Source organism: Lissotriton helveticus, chromosome 3_1 (genome assembly GCF_964261635.1).
Source record: "Lissotriton helveticus chromosome 3_1, aLisHel1.1, whole genome shotgun sequence".
NCBI classification, from domain to species: domain Eukaryota; kingdom Metazoa; phylum Chordata; class Amphibia; order Caudata; family Salamandridae; genus Lissotriton; species Lissotriton helveticus.
This window is the reverse complement of record NC_136061.1, coordinates 1,698,396,456-1,698,414,941: the sequence shown is the minus strand read 5'-3', so window position 1 is coordinate 1,698,414,941 and position 18,486 is coordinate 1,698,396,456. Positions and strand designations below refer to the sequence as shown.

At 40.4% G+C, this 18,486-nt stretch overlaps 1 protein-coding gene across 3 annotated transcripts in view; it reads right to left on the bottom strand.

Moving 5' to 3' along the window:
* KYNU (kynureninase) overlaps positions 1 to 18,486 on the bottom strand; it is a 988,121-nt gene that overhangs the window by 595,424 nt on the left and 374,211 nt on the right. For all 3 annotated transcript variants that reach the window (XM_078682489.1, XM_078682491.1, XM_078682490.1), the window contains exon 4: positions 1,984 to 2,066. In XM_078682489.1, the coding sequence (XP_078538615.1) occupies positions 1,984 to 2,066 (83 nt within the window). The remainder of the gene's footprint in view (positions 1 to 1,983; positions 2,067 to 18,486) is intronic.

Below are 18,486 nucleotides of genomic sequence, written 5' to 3'. Positions count from 1 at the left end.
AGTGGCTCCGCATATTGTTTCTTGGTCTATGATTTAGAGGGTGGCAGCCTAACCCTTTGGGGTCTACCCTTGTTGAGGGAACCAATCCAATCTCATTTAGTCTTCTGATGAGGATCCTTCATTTTTCAAACACTACTCAAGAAATGAACACGATATCAGAAAACAAAACTATTCACTGTGAAGCACCCATTCCTCATCTATCCAATCAAACATGGTGGTTCTACAAATGCTACACAATCTTCACTGGTAGTCCTGTTAATCGGTCTTTTGCCATTCGCCAGAAATGAAGAAAGTTACCCACTCACTGGAAATGCCATTACATAACAAGGACTTGCTCTAAAGATCAGTCTCAGTCTGATCCTTCTATTACTGTATATGCTATAAATGTGCTCACAGGCCATGATGATTCAGAAAAGGGGGTGGTGATGAACAGAGTGTCTGAATTAAGCAGACCACTCTTACCCAGTCCAAAGATCAGGGCTTGATCCATCACCGTTATTTAGCTCACTGCCCCATCCCAGCTCAGAACCTGGCTATATGCAAATTAGTCTGTCCCTGGCCCAGTGCATCATGGGAACAGGGCAGACCAAACTACCAAGCCAATTCTTCACCAGAAAGGAGACAAGCTACCGGGGACCGGTTTCTGGCATTTCAGCCTCGCCGGCCCGGCTTGCTTGAATCCTGATGGAGCAGTGAGCAAGGGACTCATGTCTGAGCATACCCTGCCACACCTATAGTGGCCAAAAACGATTCAGAAAAGGGGGTGGTGATGAACAGAGTGTCTGAATTAAGCAGACCACTCTTACCCAGTCCAAAGATCAGGGCTTGATCCATCACCGTTATTTAGCTCACTGCCCCATCCCAGCTCAGAAGCTGGCTATATGCAAATTAGTCTGTCCCTGGCCCAGTGCATCATGGGAACAGGGCAGACCAAACTACCAAGCCAATTCTTCACCAGAAAGGAGACAAGCTACCGGGGACCGGTTTCTGGCATTTCAGCCTCGTCGGCCCGGCTTGCTTGAATCCTGATGGAGCAGTGAGCAAGGGACTCATGTCTGAGTATACCCTGCCACACCTATAGTGGCCAAAAACGATTCAGAAAAGGGGGTGGTGATAAACAGAGTGTCTGAATTAAGCAGACCACTCTTACCCAGTCCAAAGATCAGGGCTTGATCCATTACCGTTATTTAGCTCACTGCCCCATCCCAGCTCAGAACCTGGCTATATGCAAATTAGTCTGTCCCTGGCCCAGTGCATCATGGGAACAGGGCAGACCAAACTACCAAGCCAATTCTTCACCAGAAAGGAGACAATGATGTCTTGAACTGATGCTGCAACACTTGAGTTCCAGAACATCTCAATACCTCATAGTTAACTACACTCAAAATCAGTTAGCTAATGTTGTGCATGATCTTAGATTGTCACATCTCAGCCATCCACAACCTTAAAGTGGGTAATTGGGGAATAGTGTCCACCTCATGTTCCCCACAACTAGGTGGAATCCGTTCTTGATAGGCCTTGAAGTTCTTCACCTAGCCCTTCTCATAATGGCATTCCTTAGCATCACCTTATCAAGAGCAACATGGTATGTTATCTAGAGGATGGACTGCAGAAAGCAGCTAAGGAACAGCACTGAAATGCAGCCATTTCCAGCTGTTCCCACACTCCCTGTGTTATTCTAGATTTAATAGTATCTTGTGCAGTGAAAACTCAACAACTGACATAGCTTTAAATGGGTAACACATGCATAGCTATCCTTTTGCATTTTCGAAAGTATTGTAAATTTACAATTCAGACGTATAGGTATCTGAAACAATCGTAAGGATTTCAGAAATACTCACCCATCCTACTAATGATACTGCTACATATTAATTGTTTCAATGTAACTCACTTGACATTTTTTCTGCATGATGTAATCATACTGTACTCAGTGAACATCATCAAAAGTTAATTTATTTTCAAAATAAATATGAAAATACTTACCCACAAGATCAGCCATAAGTTCTCCAATACATTCATCTGCCAAAGCCCAAGGTCGCTTGCCATGGAAGTGCCCATGAACTCCCCTGTAAGTACAACAAATTCTTCAATTAGAATGTATGATTCATAAATAAACTGCATTTGTAGATGAAAATAAATCACTTACTGAGAATGAACTAGTTAGTGCCCTACAAATGTATGTGCAAAAAGTTGAGAGATACATTGTGTTCTAAATATTACAGAGAGTCATGCATACATTAAATCTACTTTATATATTTTTATTTAATTTGTCTACTCAAAGAACATGTACATTGAAATTTGATAAAGAATTCACTACAATAATGTCAAAACCTTATAGAGCCAAAAAGGAGCTGAAAAACACAGAAGTTATATACTTCTAAAAAAACTATTAAATGAGAAAACTTGAACCAATAGTTTGTTTGAAAAATTTCCTGCAAGGTAATATTATTTTTCATTACATTTACATACAGTCAATATTATGATATTTACTTTACTCATCATATTGTACTGTTAATAACTGTTGAACATTTGTAAGAACTAATTATAAGAATTGTTGGACCTGACGTTCTTGGTATGGTTTTCCCCAAACTTTATCCTTTAACATTATGTTTTTGCTGGCCATAGTATTCTACGTACTTTACAACGGCTAGCCAGTGCTCAGGTACTTGTGCTCTCTCCTCCAAACACGATAACATTGGCTTACACTGAAATGGCCTGTTTAATTTACTTGTAGGGCCCTAGTAAAGGGGAACTACATGTACCCAGAGCCTGTAAATTAAATTATACTAGTGGGCTTGCAGCACTAATTGTGCCACTCATTTAAGTAGTGTTTTAAACATACCCAGGCCTGCCATTGCAGCCTGTTTATCGTATCTTCAATTCCATGCCATATATTATCGCCTCTGTTTTATGTCCCCTGCTGCACTGTCAGTGTGAGGTAACAGAATGCTGATGTGTGCCTGGTTGAGTGAATGTTCAGTTGGAATGCGTGTGCTGAGCAGGAAGGATGCTGCTCCGGGTGGGGCTTTACTGCTCCCCTCCTACCATCTTTTACCTATAAAATGAGATCCTTTAAAAAATAATTCTTACAGAATAAAGTATCCTGCATCTTCATTTACCACAGTGCCGATGAGCGAAAAAAGGACCTTGCGCGGAGAAAAGGATACAGCTTGAACAAGAGAGGAGATTAAAACTGAAGCATAAGTGAACCTTTATAAGAGACTAACTAAACCTTATAATATAACCAAAAGGAGATTAATGCCCTGTAGGCCCCACTGGCTTCACTTTACGTCTGAGAGCCTGCAGTCAGGTGTGCTCAGCTTTCTTTTCATCAAGTTTATCCAGCACACGCCTACTACTAAACATCGCAGCAGACGGAGAGCCTTTCTGACGGTCTATAGTTTACTCAATTACTTTTTACAAACAGTTTTTCCTCATTCACACCTTTTCCTCATTCAATCGCTTACAATTAAGCACATACGTTGTCAATCTGTTGTTCACCATGACATATCTGGAGATGGTTGAAGGTGGGGGCCTTCATTTTCATATTGTGCCTTGATTGTTTGGAATTACTATTTGCCTATACTTCTGCTTGATAATATGCTGTGAAGTGCCTCCAGGTACCTTACACTTCACAACAATTATGGGTGAGACATCCTTCCACAGGAGCTTTAAATGCGTTTGTTGGATACAGTTCTGTACCATCTCCTTAGTGCTATTCTTGATTTTCTACCTAGATATTTATAACACACTCAAGTTTGCATTTACTGTGTGCTGTATTTATCTGTATGTCTCTTATAATGTGATTGTTTATAAATTCTATTTTTAACTTACTGAATTTTTCTGTCTTTGCCATGCTTGTCAACTCTGTATGCTAAGGAGTAAACCCCTATGTGCTGCTTGTGTGTTAGGCAGTATACAGTGTGAGTGCTGCACCTTATGTAAATGTTACTTTCTGTTACTTATGCAAGGCCATGTCGGGCATCCCAACAATTCTTATATTTGTGGTGATGGGGCAGGGATCCTGCAACCCAAACCTTACTTGTTATTTCTAACTATTCTGGTGATGGGGCATGCGTTTTCACCCCAATCATACATACTTTTACTTGCACCCAAATGTTACTTGCTAGTACTACTTATTCTGGTGATGAGAGCTTGTGCATTATACCAAACCATTTAATTGCACCCAGACATTGCATTTTGATGGGCTTGTTAGTTTCATTAGTACACTTCTACTACTTACTATTGCTGGTGAAGGGGCATTTTCTGTGCACTCAAAACTTTTCTTTGGGGCTTATGTGTTGCACCTGCAGGGGGCATCTGTTTTTGCAATTCATTGTATCTTCCTGTGTGGTTGGTTGGGTTCACTGATAGAATATCGATGCCCCAAAAATCTCCATACACAAATATCGGTGCAAAAATATTGATGTCAAGAATATCAACATCCTATATTTAATATTATAGATACCAAAATATCGACACAAAAAAAGTGATGTAAAAAATATTTATTTTTTTAATTTGAATAGAAATGTATGTTAAATATAATAAATAATAAAAGTAATATATTTAATAAAATATTTAGATGTAATATACATTTGAACTAATGTAGTAAAATTAATTTAATGAAAAAAATATTTAAACATACATATATAAAATGTAATAAATATATATATATATATATCCTTTGAAACATTTAATTAACTATAATTGATTTAAAAATGTCATAAATATATACAAATGTACAAATAAATATATATATATATATATATGTATATATATATATATATATAGATATATATTTACATACACTGATAACATAAAACCTAATAAAAAATATTATATAACAAATTAAAACATTAAAATATTCATTAGTCTTTAAAATTAAGTTTTAAACTCCATTGAGTGCAACAGTAGGAAAAGTATTGGTTAGCAGAGGGGTAAAACCTAATAGAGTAGAGAAGATGTTGGATAGGGGAGAGGTAAAAATTACTATTTCCACTCCAGTGAGTGCAACAGTATGGAAAGTGTTGGATAGGGGAGGGTTACAAATTAGCAAACAACAATAACAACACAAAATATTTTAAAAAACGAAAAAATGTAAAAATATATAAAAGTTGTAAATATTGCAACAGATAGAAACAGATTAGAAGGATAAAAAGATCTAACAAATACATAAAAAGATTGCTAAAAAAAACAAAAAAATTAAAAACAAACAACCATGTTTTTTACATACATTTTTACATAAATGTAATATGTTTAAGTATTTACGTAATGTAATATGTAATTATAACAGCACACAATTCACAACACACGGTTGATTTTTAAAAAAGTACCTCCATAATTAACATAATCAATTAAACAAATATTAGTAATTTTAATAAATGTAAAACAAATCAAAATGTATTTACTCCCCAAAAGTTATCCCTATAAAACCAAAACACACACACAAAATAACATTAAGCACTTACCAAAAATATTTATCAATTGATTAATTATTATTAATGATCAACTCATTATTAATTAATTAAACAAAAATTACTTCCACCCTCTACCCCAATAAGCACTATAATTCACACTTGAAAATCATTACACAATTTCCATAACTAATTTTACATTAATAAATGAATATCAATTAACAACAAATTAATTAATTTAAAAGAATTAACTTCCCGCCATTTACCACTATAAACCCCACTACTTACATCAAAAATGTATTACGCAATTGCCATATTTTAATTTTAATAATCAGCTTTAAATCAACAATTATTAATTATTTACAAATACGTTTCTTCCCACCCTATTCTCCTATAAACCACACCACCCACTCCTACAGTAATGACACAATTATTATAATTAATTACAAATGAATGAATTAATAATAATTAACAACCAATTAATATTTAATAATAAAATAACACCCACAAATAACACTATAGAGTATAAATGAAATACATTTTAATGAATAGGAAATATTAATACACTTATTAAAATGAAATTACTTCCCACCCTATTACAGTATAAATAACCAACCCGCTCCTAAAAGAAAAACACAATTAACATACTTGCCAATTAATTCATTAATAATAATTAACACTATGAAATCTAAATCTAATGAATACTAATACATTAAAAATTTTAATTAATTTATTATAATTAAATTACTTTCCACCCTATTCCCCTACAAACCCACAACCTGCTCCTAATAAAATGACACAATTAACATAATTGACAATTCATTAATTATTTTAAAATAATGAATAACCAATTAATAAATCTATCGGGAATTGGGACCGCTCTCCATAAGGGCGGGGGTCTCGTGGGGGGGTATTAGGATGTGCCCGCCACTGTGGCGGGCCATTCTGCATTTTTAGCTCTAAGCACCGCCCGCCACAATGCTAAAGATGCACGTATGCATTTGCATAAACAAAGCGGCAGGCCCCCCGTGTGAACCCCCCCACCTCTTCTTCACTCTGGGTCCAGCAGGGGGCCCCCAAAGTGAAGACCGCATGCCTTTCCAAAGCGGCATCGCCACCACGGAAAGGCATCTAAAAAAGCCCTTGCTAATATGGCTGGCGATGTCCATTAGACACCACCACCCTATTAGACCTGCGACCGGGGCAGAAAAATGGCGGACGGTCTTTCTGTCTGCCGTGGTCCCCCCGCCATACTAATATGGCGGGGGGTCATTTAGGTGAGGATGGCGGGCGGATTGGCCCCACCAGGCCGGCGGTGGCTACCGCCAGCCTGGCGGGAGCAATCCGCCCGCCATTCAAATGGGCCCCAAAAACGTTATTTTTGCAAACGATAATAACAACTTCGATATTTCCAAAAACGATATTTCTTACCGGCAAGTCAATATTCTTGACCACAATATTCTTCCTGTTGATATTTTTGTAATACAATATTTAAAACTCGATATTTGTGTATATTTGTGTATGTCGACATTTTAAACTCAATATTCTCTGGTTGATGTGGCAGGTGTAAGGCACCCTTGCATAATGTTGTAGAGTCGATGACACTAATGTTGCACCTTAATATTTTACTGCCTTCTGAGGGGAACAGTGTGGGTGGTACTTCCGTGTGATTTGTTCCCCTGTCCTTGATATTTCTGGTTAGGCCTTTTTGTCTATGAGTTTGTTATTTCTGACCTTGCATTATTATTATTTCCTTCTCTGGTCTGTTTATTTTATGTATTGTGTGTGTGAATTTTTCCTTCCATCATTTGTCTTCATTTTATGATGTTGAGTATTACCACTTTATCTGCATGGGTTCTATTGTTTCCTGAAATAAGAGAGGTGTGTGGTATCTTAATTTCTATGCCATGCATTCTCTCCTTAGTTTAATGTCCCCTGCTGGTCAGCAAGTGTGAATATGAGGTCATTGTATGCTGATGTGTGCCTGTTTGAGTGAATGTTCAGTTGGAGTACTTGGGCTGAGCAGCAATGATGCTGCTACAAGGGGGTGGTTCCTGCTTCTTTCCTACCATCTTTTTACCTTTGTACCTGTAACCTGAGACTCTTATCTTAAAGAATAAAGCTTCCTCATATCACCTATGATACTGTCTACCCTGGATCTTCATTTACCACAATGTGTGTGCAGTTTTAAAGTGACAACTGCTGATATAGCGTTTGGGATGAATCTTGGGAGCAGGAAGGCAAAGAGATTGTTCAGTAGTATAAGAGTGACCAAGGGCTAGGAGATTGGAGTGATTGGTTATTTTTGGCTTCAGAGGTTTTCATTGGTACTATGAAGGGACTGATTAAGGGGGAACATGAGAGGGTTGCATAGTAACATGATGTTTTTATAAAAGGAAAAAATGAATACTAACCTGAAATGTAAGTCTGAATAAGAAGTATGTTGTTTAAGTTGCAAATGGTCATTGTTTGTATTGTTGTTTTTTATAGTGACCCCTGAAGAAGGGTGTTAGTCGCCTGAAATGCATTGTTTTTTTTTAATAAATACACTGCCTTGGACGATTTCGGCATTTGTCATGTTCTTGCAAGAGGTCTGGAGGGGCACAGCGCGAACCTAAGAAATATGGAAAAGGGCCTATTATTCGGAGTGTGGATTTAAAAATAAAGTCTGAATCAAATAAGAGGTGGATAATGATGGAGTATGATGAAACATAAGGAACTCATATCTTAAAATGGAGTAACATATGGTTGCCAAGAAGGCACTAGTCAGCAGTGCAACTATTCGGGGCGAGAGGACGCCCCTTCCCTTTAAATGTTAGGAAAGTTGGCATTTTATTTCTTCCAACAATTTGGTACCTGCAGCCTGTATATTGGATGACATGACTAGGAGTAGCTGGCAATTGTTTTTATCTGTGTTTTACCAGACAGTGAGACAAAGGGGCCATCTCTGACTTGAAATTCCCAACTCCTCGGGAGTGGAATCCTCCAGATCCTTCTTCTACTACAAAGGGGGCACCAGCTATAAATAGCGCACTCTCAGACCCGAAACTTCAGTACAAATATGGGTCTGAGAAAGACTCAGAAAGACTGCTGTGTTGCTCCACAAGGACTGCAACTATTTTGCCTTGCTGGCCCAGTGGGAAGGACTACACCTGCATCTTGAACTCAGGATCACCAGAGTGACACCAAGGGCTGGTAGGCTGACTTCCTGACCAGAGAACCAGGAAAAAATGGGTTTCAACCACCTTGAACTCAGCACCTGGATTCTTTCTGCTGTGAGTCCTACCCACAACTGGTGACCACCAGTCCTGGTTCCTTGTTTGTGGGCCTGAAGGAGCTCTGTAAGCCCAGCTTTGGTTCTGTGAGCAGAACAGATGCAGCTAAACACACCTAATTGCGCCCGCATCTGATCCTCCGCTGAGCCACACATTCCGTATGAAGGACCTCACTTTGCAGCATGCAGCTTCCTCAAAACCACAGTTGTGCAAAACATCCTTGATGCGGCCTTTGCAAAACAAGTCATTCATCAACGGTATCCTCGAAAATGTGCAGGAATTCGCAAAGCAGTCCTGTAGCTTCTTTTAAACCGCCGCTGCCAGACCCATCCTCAATGCTGGACTTTGCATCACAAGCCCGCCATCAACGGCATACTAAACATAAACACAGGACTTTTTTTGCAGCCATGCAGCTTTCTCAGAACTGCCGCTGTGTGATACATCCTCAACTAGGGCTCTTGCAATACTCCACAACCAGGATTTAAGGTACATTGGGCCCGATGTAGATGATGATGGGACATCCACTGACACCACATCGGTGGCGGTCCCACTGCAATCGCAACAATATTTTCTGCCAGCCACATTAGGATAGGGGGCAGATGGGTGGCAGTCTGAGAGACAGACTGTCACGGATTCGAAGGGCTCAAGGAACCAATCAGACCCTCAGAGGGACATCCAATCCCTACAATGATGGTGGTGTCTGCCAGGGGCTGATTATAATGGCGGGCGGAAACACCCTATCATAAACGGGACCACCATATAGGCTGTTGGCGGTCCTGTGAGAGGCATTAGGATGTGACTATCACCATGACGGTCACAATGCCTATGTTTTGGATTGTGGCAGGTGCTGCCGGATGCAACACATACTACATTGCAAAATGGTGACACTTTACATATCCCTGCACTACGTGGCAGGCACGATGCGGTGCCTGCCACATGGTGCAGGGATATGTAGGGGGGCAACATAGGTGCCCCCCAAAACCCACAGCTTAGGGCTATGGGGAAGGGAGCCTGCTACGAGCACCCAATGACCCCTTCTACCAGCCTTTTCATGCAGGTAAACCGTCATGTAAAGGCGGGCAGAAGGGACATTATACCCTCTGATGGTGTGGCGGGCTCCTTGAGCCCATCAAATCCATGGCGATCAGTCTCTCCAACTGCCACCCATTAGCCGGCTATCCTAATGTGGCAGGCGGAGAGCATTGTTACGATGGCTGTGGGACCGCCACCGACGGGCTGTCAGTGGCAGTGCCAGCATCATCGTAATCGGGCTCTTAGTTTTTGTATCCATCATGGTTGGCCCGAGCTTGTGACTTCGTCCCTGTCTGGCATGAATATGTACCCACCATTGGCGCGTTCTGCCTTTAGGAACTATTTTCTCTAAAATCTTTAGAAATGCAAATCTCTGGTTTTACTGATTGAATTTGTGTCATTTTTGTCTCTATTTTTCTAAATTTGTGTGAGATTTTCGTGTGTTGTGTTTTCATGTGATTACTGTGTGAAGTGCTGCATAAATACTTGAAACATTGCTTCTAAGTTAAGCTTGACTGTGTTTATGCCTAGCCACCAGATGTCTATGCACAGGTTCATTTTGGGGTTCCTTGGGACAGGAATTGCGGCTGTTGCTTGAGTAGGGTTTCACCTTACTCAACCAGTAACACAATTGCTTACATGAATTTAAACCTATTTGGTTTGAATGCCCTCTTAAATCCGAAGTAACTAGACTTGAAAAAAATATTTGTCTATGAACACTTTAACTACAATTGATTAAGCCTTATCAGTGGCCAAACCTACCACACTAGACGTATTAGTACTAATTGGGAACAACACACCAAAGTTATTAATATTTTATCCACTGACTTACACTTTAACTGATCTGAATTGGTGCAATAATAAAAATACAACCCACATAAAGAATTTTATTTAGAAAAAGCTTAGGGGCCCCTATGGAATGTCGGGCGGATCGCCACCGCCCATATGGCGGTGGCGGTCCGCCCGACATCCACTCCCGCCCGAATGCCATTTCCCCCTGCCATATTACTATGGCGGGGGCACCCGGCAGATAGAAAGACCACCGCCATCCATATCAGGATGCATGCGGGGATTTGCCGTTGCTACCATGGAAAGGCATGCGGTCTTATACATCGGGGGCCTGTAGTGGGCACCCAGGGATTCTGGGGGGCTGGAGGGTGCACATGGGGGTACCTATGGTACCCCCCTGCATTTGAATGCACAACATGGTTGTCACCGTGCGGTGCCTGCCACGTTGTGCATGCAAATGTACAACTTGCAATTTTGGCATTGCGGCGGGTGGTGCTTTCAGCACCGCACGCTGCAATGCAGGATACGCCCGCCAGTGTGGCAGGCGCATCCTAATAACCCCCACAGGATCACCGCACTTATGGCGGGCGGTCTCTTTTTACGTCGGGATGGTGGGCGGACAAAGTCCACCTGCCATCCTAATGATGCCCTAAGTTTCATCTCATTTTTCAGAGTTCTGCTTTTTAAGTCACTATATTTTTAGCTGAAGCATTCGTCATTTCTTTGCACTTAATTTCAATGAAATTAAACATTGAGACCTGTTTCCAAGGAGAGGCTGTTGACAAGTAAGTAATTGTAAGATAATCAGGAAAAATTGAGAATGTTGTAGGTCAAAGGTCAATGCAGCGCCATAAAGCTTTTTCTGAGCATTTATTGTGTTTTCTGTTTGCAAATTTACCCTTACCAATTTTCCCTTCTGTCTTCATCTCCAATAGTAGCCATAACATAGCAACTTTGGTTCTCACCTCATGAAATATTTGTGTAAATTGAGGGTTTGTGGTGTGTTACACTTAAAGTTAATTCAATCTGTGACCATCAGTTGGGATTATTATTTCCGATTATCTATATATTTTCATTATTCATCAAGTGGCTCAAACCCCAAATTCGTTTCATCTTTTAATCATGTGGCAGAAGCTCCACAGAGCAAGCAATGAAATTCATGCATATAATACATTTTCCATGGCTACTGAAACCAGTGTTAAAAGCTAAGCCACAAGGTCAACAGAAATACACCATGAGAAGATGATGACCAGCATGTCAACTAGACAAAACGTTTATATCTTGCTTTATGTACAAAAACATTGATGATGTTATTGTTGTACCTGATGTCACATGTGCTGCAATTGCTAAGGTAATTTCTGTCATATGTCATTTGTGATGCCATGAGCATCGCTAATTGGTGAAGTTATGTGTTTTTGAGTTTGAATCTTAACCATGACATTGTCCGCATTGATGTGTTGCTGTGATTCCAAACAGGATCTGGCCCTCAATGAGGTGTTCTTTATACCTTGAAATCAGTTGGCAATGCCCTGTGTCCAACACTAGTACCAGTACTACTTGCCTTCAGGTAACCCAGGGCAAATTCAATTTTCTCAAACTTGAATTGCCCCATTTTTAAATTGATTCTAGTCTCTAATTGTGTGGATTCAAGATGTGAGATGTGTGTTAGAACATTTCAGCAGCATAGAACATTTTTCCAGGAAAGGTTTTGTGATTTCATGGCTAGGCTGGCATGTACACCTGCTAGAGCAAGTGAAAGGCAGGGTGAAGGAGTTAGTGTGTTTATTTATTCAAAATGTATCCTGTGCACAAATATTTTGAACTTACTTGAAGTTTTTTTTTTTAGATGGAAAGACATATTGCTAGAGTCATCAGTGATGGACAAACATTGTTTCCACAGATCTGTTGTGTGTCGATTTAGGTACCGTAAGAATTTCCTGATTTATCCCTTATATAGGTACAATTCACATTGCCCTTATTTAGGCATAGAAATACAGCCCTCATTTAGGCATTGCTCATGCTAACCAAATACAGGCATGGCCGCCTACATCCGTTCATCTACGTCACAACAAGTTCTTGGAAAGCCAGACTCTTAAGCTTTTAGGTCCTTCCCTTGCTTGGATATTGATTTCTCCAAGAACTCAATTATTATGCATGAGCACCTATTCCTTAGGGATCCATTCATAACGTTCTTATGCCCGACTTTTACGTCAATACTGACATTCCTAAACATCTTCAAGGTATAAATATGCCTTCACTTGCCGTGACAAACCACGGTTCGGTCCACGGTTCGACTGCCTACTTTGCCGACGCGGATTGCCGCGGCAAGTTCGGAAGGAAGTCAAGTCCCCAAATGACGCACTGACCAGACGCTGCCATCCTCCTTGTTTAGAATCCAGCTCCAGGGTTTCTGACTCCCCTTGCAGGGTGTTAGAGATCGAGACCCGGGAAAGAGATTCCAACCTCTCTCATTCTAAGGTATGGAGAAGACTAGAACCTAAAGAGACTCTTGGCAACTATATGTAAACTAGACTATAACTAAACAGCACCTACTTCTTCCCTCGTACTACACTTAGGTTACGTACACTGGGGTTAGGATTATTTTAGAACCACCAGATGAGTATTTTAGCCTGTGTTATTTATGTATGTATTTTTATGAATATATGTCATAGCTACAAACCATGCTGTTACAGTATTATTTTATCTTACTACAAACGCTGCACGTATTGTACTTCGCTTTCTGTCTCACGATTGTAGCAGTTCATATCACTTGCATGAGAAATAAGACTGTTCAATAAACTCTTTTTATTGAAACGCCCGCCTATCTATGTCTGGGCAACTCTGTAGAAACGAAGCATGCACGATTGACTGAGTGAAACGGTTATCTATTGTTTCCACGATTCTGAGATTTTTCTGACTCTAAGGGAAACAAAGTTGTCATGTTTATGCGGTTGTCAGAAACTAATCGCTTCTTGTTCATTCAAGAAGTTTCTAGTGACATTTGAGTTAGCTGGCACACAGAAGTAATTAAGTTTAATGTACTCGATAGAGACATCCTGACCTCAGTCCTATGTCTGAAACTATAGTGTATATTATTCCAATGCGCAGAGCCTATCAGGGATATAGGAACTACACTACAGATCCTGGAATCTCCATAACATTTAAAGGAAAATTGTGAAAAGTGAATAGAGTCTTGCAGACAAAATTGTAACTAGCAAAAAGTTTATTTTTCCTAACAAAGATGTTGTGGCGTTTTAATAAAAAATAATGCTTAAATCTATTGGGCAGTGAATATGCCTAAGCTCAATTAAGCCAGAGACAAAATATTTCTAAAATAGGAAGTCTTGGTCTGAAAGGATTTGTGGTGACTAACCTTGTGCATCTGGGTATTTGTGTGTCTTATAATAATTTTGAGGTAATTATAGAATAAAGATACAACTAAGTCAACTGTTCTCAAACATATCTTGGGTAACCAGAATTCTGCATTCATTTCAATGTAGCTAGGGCAGCAGATGCCTGCAGCCAGAGGATCCTGAAGTGTAGATTTTAGTAACTCACTACAGCACAACACTAGGGATGTTGTAGATCCTTCCCTGGAATATTATATATTCACAATTAAAGATAGCAAAAACATTTACCACAAGTGATTTAAGCAAGTAAGAATGATCAAAAAAGTTTTTCATTTCCAATCTGACACTAATTCAGAGCACAGCTGATACATCATTTGCTGCATCTAGAGCATGCTCGAACTATATGCAAGCACCAGTAACTTCTGTTGTTTAATTATTATGAGGCCTGGGTGACAGTGAAAGTATGTCTGCCTAATGTACATAACTACATCATAGCACCCTGCATGAAATGACGCAACCTTCCCTGTCAAAATTTTGTGGCAACACACCACTCCAGGTAACACATAAATGCAAAGACATGGAAACAACAGAACAATAACAGCAGTTTATTTGTTTAGTGTTTTTGCATCAAAAATGTCTTTATGATCCATTCTACACGTACAATTTAGGGGCCGATTCCGATTCGCGTCGGAAAGCTCTCCGACTGAGCCGGATCCAGAATGTTTTCCGACCGAGCCTGGGCCCTGCAGTACAACCGAGCGAGTATGATGCGGCGTATGCTGCCGGACTCCCATATAAGTCAATAGGAGCCGGTCGTATGATGCGTACCTGGTCTCCCATTGACTGAATAGGTATGTCTCGCACAAGCGCCCCCCTACAGTGAGTACCCGTTGGTGCCATCCTGCACCATACATGCCTGTGTTGGGGAGACCCTTGGGTCTCCCCCTGTGTCCAAGTCGTAGGGCTGCGGGTGACAGGGGGTCCGATGCGCGCATCGCACTGGCTCGGTCATAAATCCCATCCATTGCATGCCATGGTTAGCTTACGGCCGAGATGTATGGAGCAGTTCGGACCCGGAAATGACTCGGTCGGTGAATTTCACGTAGCTTGCATCGTACTTGCTCACTTGTACAGCTGTATGAGTCAGGCGGAAAACAAGCGTACTGCTCGTAGTTTTTCGCGTTTGGTGCCCTTCCGACCTGGATCGGAATTAGCCCCTTACATAACAGACCTTAATTGTAACTGCATCTTATTTCGAACAAAATGTCCAGTAACCACTTCAGCATAAATTATGCAAAATTCAAACTTGCCTAAATGTATTATATCCTTGGGCAGTATCAACTTTGAGCCACTGATGTTAGAACTGCAGAGGGACTTTGGCAGTTGCCAGCAGGTTTGTAACAGGAGAAATACAAACAAATTGTCTAGATGTGTATGATGGATGTAGTGCACACCAGATCTTTCTACCCATTCAGTACCTCAATGATCAATGAATTCAATGTTGAACATTTTTAAAAAGTGAATTATTCTTTGTAGTGAGTGGAACCTTAAAAGTCAACCTCCCTGAGCCCGTATCACAGAAGTGCCCTGGGGGTGCAACGGGCATTAGCACCCACTTTGTGTGCCCTGGGGCATGTTGGAGTTACAGAAGGGCCTGCAGACCCTAGTGTGGCTCTTTCCGCAATACTGATAGTATTAGCACACATATCATATTGAGAGGCTGTTTCCTCAATTGTATAGGGGCCTGGCCCCATGCAAATGAGGGCATATATTTCCATCTGCACCCGCACCCTATTATGGACCACCCAGACAAACCCCTTTCCGCCTGCACAGTGAAACGTGGAGCGGCTTTGAAGCAGTCACTCTGTACTTCAGTTGAATGTGCTGCCCCCAGGGAAGCGCAAGATTGTGGGTTCCCTGGGGGCAGCACATTCAACCTAATATGGCACACTTTCCCTGTTGGCGCCCAACACACCTGTTTGAAGATGCACCACGGCGTAAACATGTCCCCTGTTCATATTAGGTCCCCTATTAACTATGCAACAGAGGAGGCAGGCATAATTTAGTGCAAGGTGTAAATTATGTATGCAGTACCAAAACAGTAATAAAGTCAAAGCACTAAACAACTAAATACCAAACCAAGTTAAAAACATAGAGTACATTTTAATAAACAACTTGCACCAAAATGACAATAATCCAATAAGGCTCAACCAGAGATATGAGTGTTTAGGTTTCAAGGCAAAATAGCAGCAAAATACACTCTTCCCTAATGATAGCCTATGGCTCTGGTAGGCCGATAACTAGGCACACTTTGAGGCTGACAGAGATGGATCACATGGGTTGGATTTTACCTTCGGACTTAGTCTGAAAAATGAAAGTCAGAATCCCTCAGTGAGGCAAGCCAGAAAGCTGTATCTAGCAAGGTCTCACTGAATTACAATAGGGGTTGAGGCAGGTTCAGAGGAAGCTGTTGATTTTATCAGGAAAATATGTGAGCGGAAATAGTCACATTTACACCATTCAGATACTTTTCGCGCCTTCGCTTGGTAAAGATTTCTACTTTGGGACTTAATTTCTGAAATGGAGCTCGGACTTCTCCAGCTGGACAACAATACAGGCTCAAAATATATTTAGAGTAAGGAAAAAAATAATTTACAATCCACCAGTACTCCCTGTTCTTTCTACTAAACTCCACCTTTTCTTAGATAAGCTATAGCTAGGGCTTGCTAGGTGCTAGATAGTGTCAGTAAAAATCTCATCTATAGGGAACTTAGATCAAGAACACAGGTGAAACAAAAAACTAAAAGTGTTTCAGAGCAATCTGTTATACTTAAGTATTTTCGATTACCTTTTGAGTAGCCACAATAGAATCATTTGTAAATGTAGTTCCAGACTCAACTTTAAGTCCAAAAACTGTGTCGAAATAAGCAAAAAGAAAATAATACTGACATCATTGCAAGGTAATGCACCGTCACCACTTAAAGCTCATATACATCAGGTTCCTCTACCACAAATGTATGTGCTCACCTTCGCCCACATTGTATGTATTCTTATCTGAAAGAGAAGCAAGCGCATTTTGATACAATGTAGACTGGAAATGTATCTGGATCTTTGGTATGCATGACCATTTGAAATGGCACCACCCGTGTATATGAGTTGAACACAAAATGCCTCTCAAGCAGCAAAGCAACAATCCTGAAGTAGAAATATCCTAGTTTCAATACACAAGAAGTAACCCAGAGAATGTTTTTAACATTCATCACTACCAGTGCAAGGACCTGCACTACCACCAGCAAGCTGCAAAATGTTTACAATATACCCTTTCCTTAACATATGTAGAAGACCACAAATTGCAAACCTTTGGAGTTAATTGAAGAGCAGAGCAAATCAGTCAATTGTATGTTTGACTGTATACTCCCTCTTTTGTGCTCCTGATATGGTCTCTACCTTGCAAAGGACTGGTGCATCTACCGCTGAGCAAAAAGGTGGGGCCTTGTTCAGGGCTTTAATTAGAGCTTGCTTGCACAGAAATAGAGGAGTTCCACCACTATTGCTCAACCTATGTGCCAACTTGGATACACGAGAATCCTTTATCCCACTACTGAGACTCAGACTGGCATCTCCTCTTACATGAATGACAAAAACAGTAGGACCTTACTGTTCCCATAGAACCTCTCATATCTGAAGTCTGGATCATTGCTCCTTTCTCCTTCTAATTCACTCTGCTTCCAAAAATGATCAAGTCCTTTACCATAAGCGGCTGTGCTGGATGACATATATCTACCAAAAACCGAAAATCCTGAAGGGTTTAGATATGTTAGAACTTCACCACTGCTTCTGAGACATCGATGGGTAACTTTTCCAACACAAATATTCTAGCCTCAAGAGAACAAAACAACACCAACCTTCAGCCATTTAGCCTAAGGAGCTCAACTCCTAATATCTACAATCAAAGAAGTAAAATGTCTAAGGGAGATCATGAGCCACAGTCCCGCTCTGCTACTTCAAGTGATCCTAACACAAGAAGGGGCTTCTACACTTTGTAAACTCATCTATCAAGCCTGGTTCATCTTGGTTTGCCTTTGAATGTTCAAAGCACTATCATACTTATCAAGAGCACTTGTAGGTGAGTTTTAAGAGATTGAAACTATTTCAAATCAAAGGGCTATTGTCCATGAAAGATGTTAATATTATAAAGCATGGGAAAAGACTCATGAGTGTGCAAGTTTATTGAAGGTTATTTGAACAGTTATGCTGACAGTACATTTCATGCCCTGTTCTTTTTGTGAAAGCCACAACTTTATGAATTTGAGTGTAGTTGAAGTCCACAGTTACACCAGCATGTGGTTATTACAACGTGGAATGCCTTCGACAAGTCAGAGTCAAGTAAATGTTGCTAGGGGCCTTTTGGTGGAAACCCTAAAATCAATTTGGCAGGAGACAACCATCTTAACAATGAGAAAATATAGTTCCTGAAAATAAAGAAATATTTAAATAGTGTCCATTGAAAAAAGTGAAAACGTCCTCTAGCATGCCAATGTTTTGCAGGTTGAATGATGTGTTCAAATAAAGGACCTATTAGGGCCTTTGTCCCAGCATAAAGAAAGTACCTTTGACAAGGTCCCA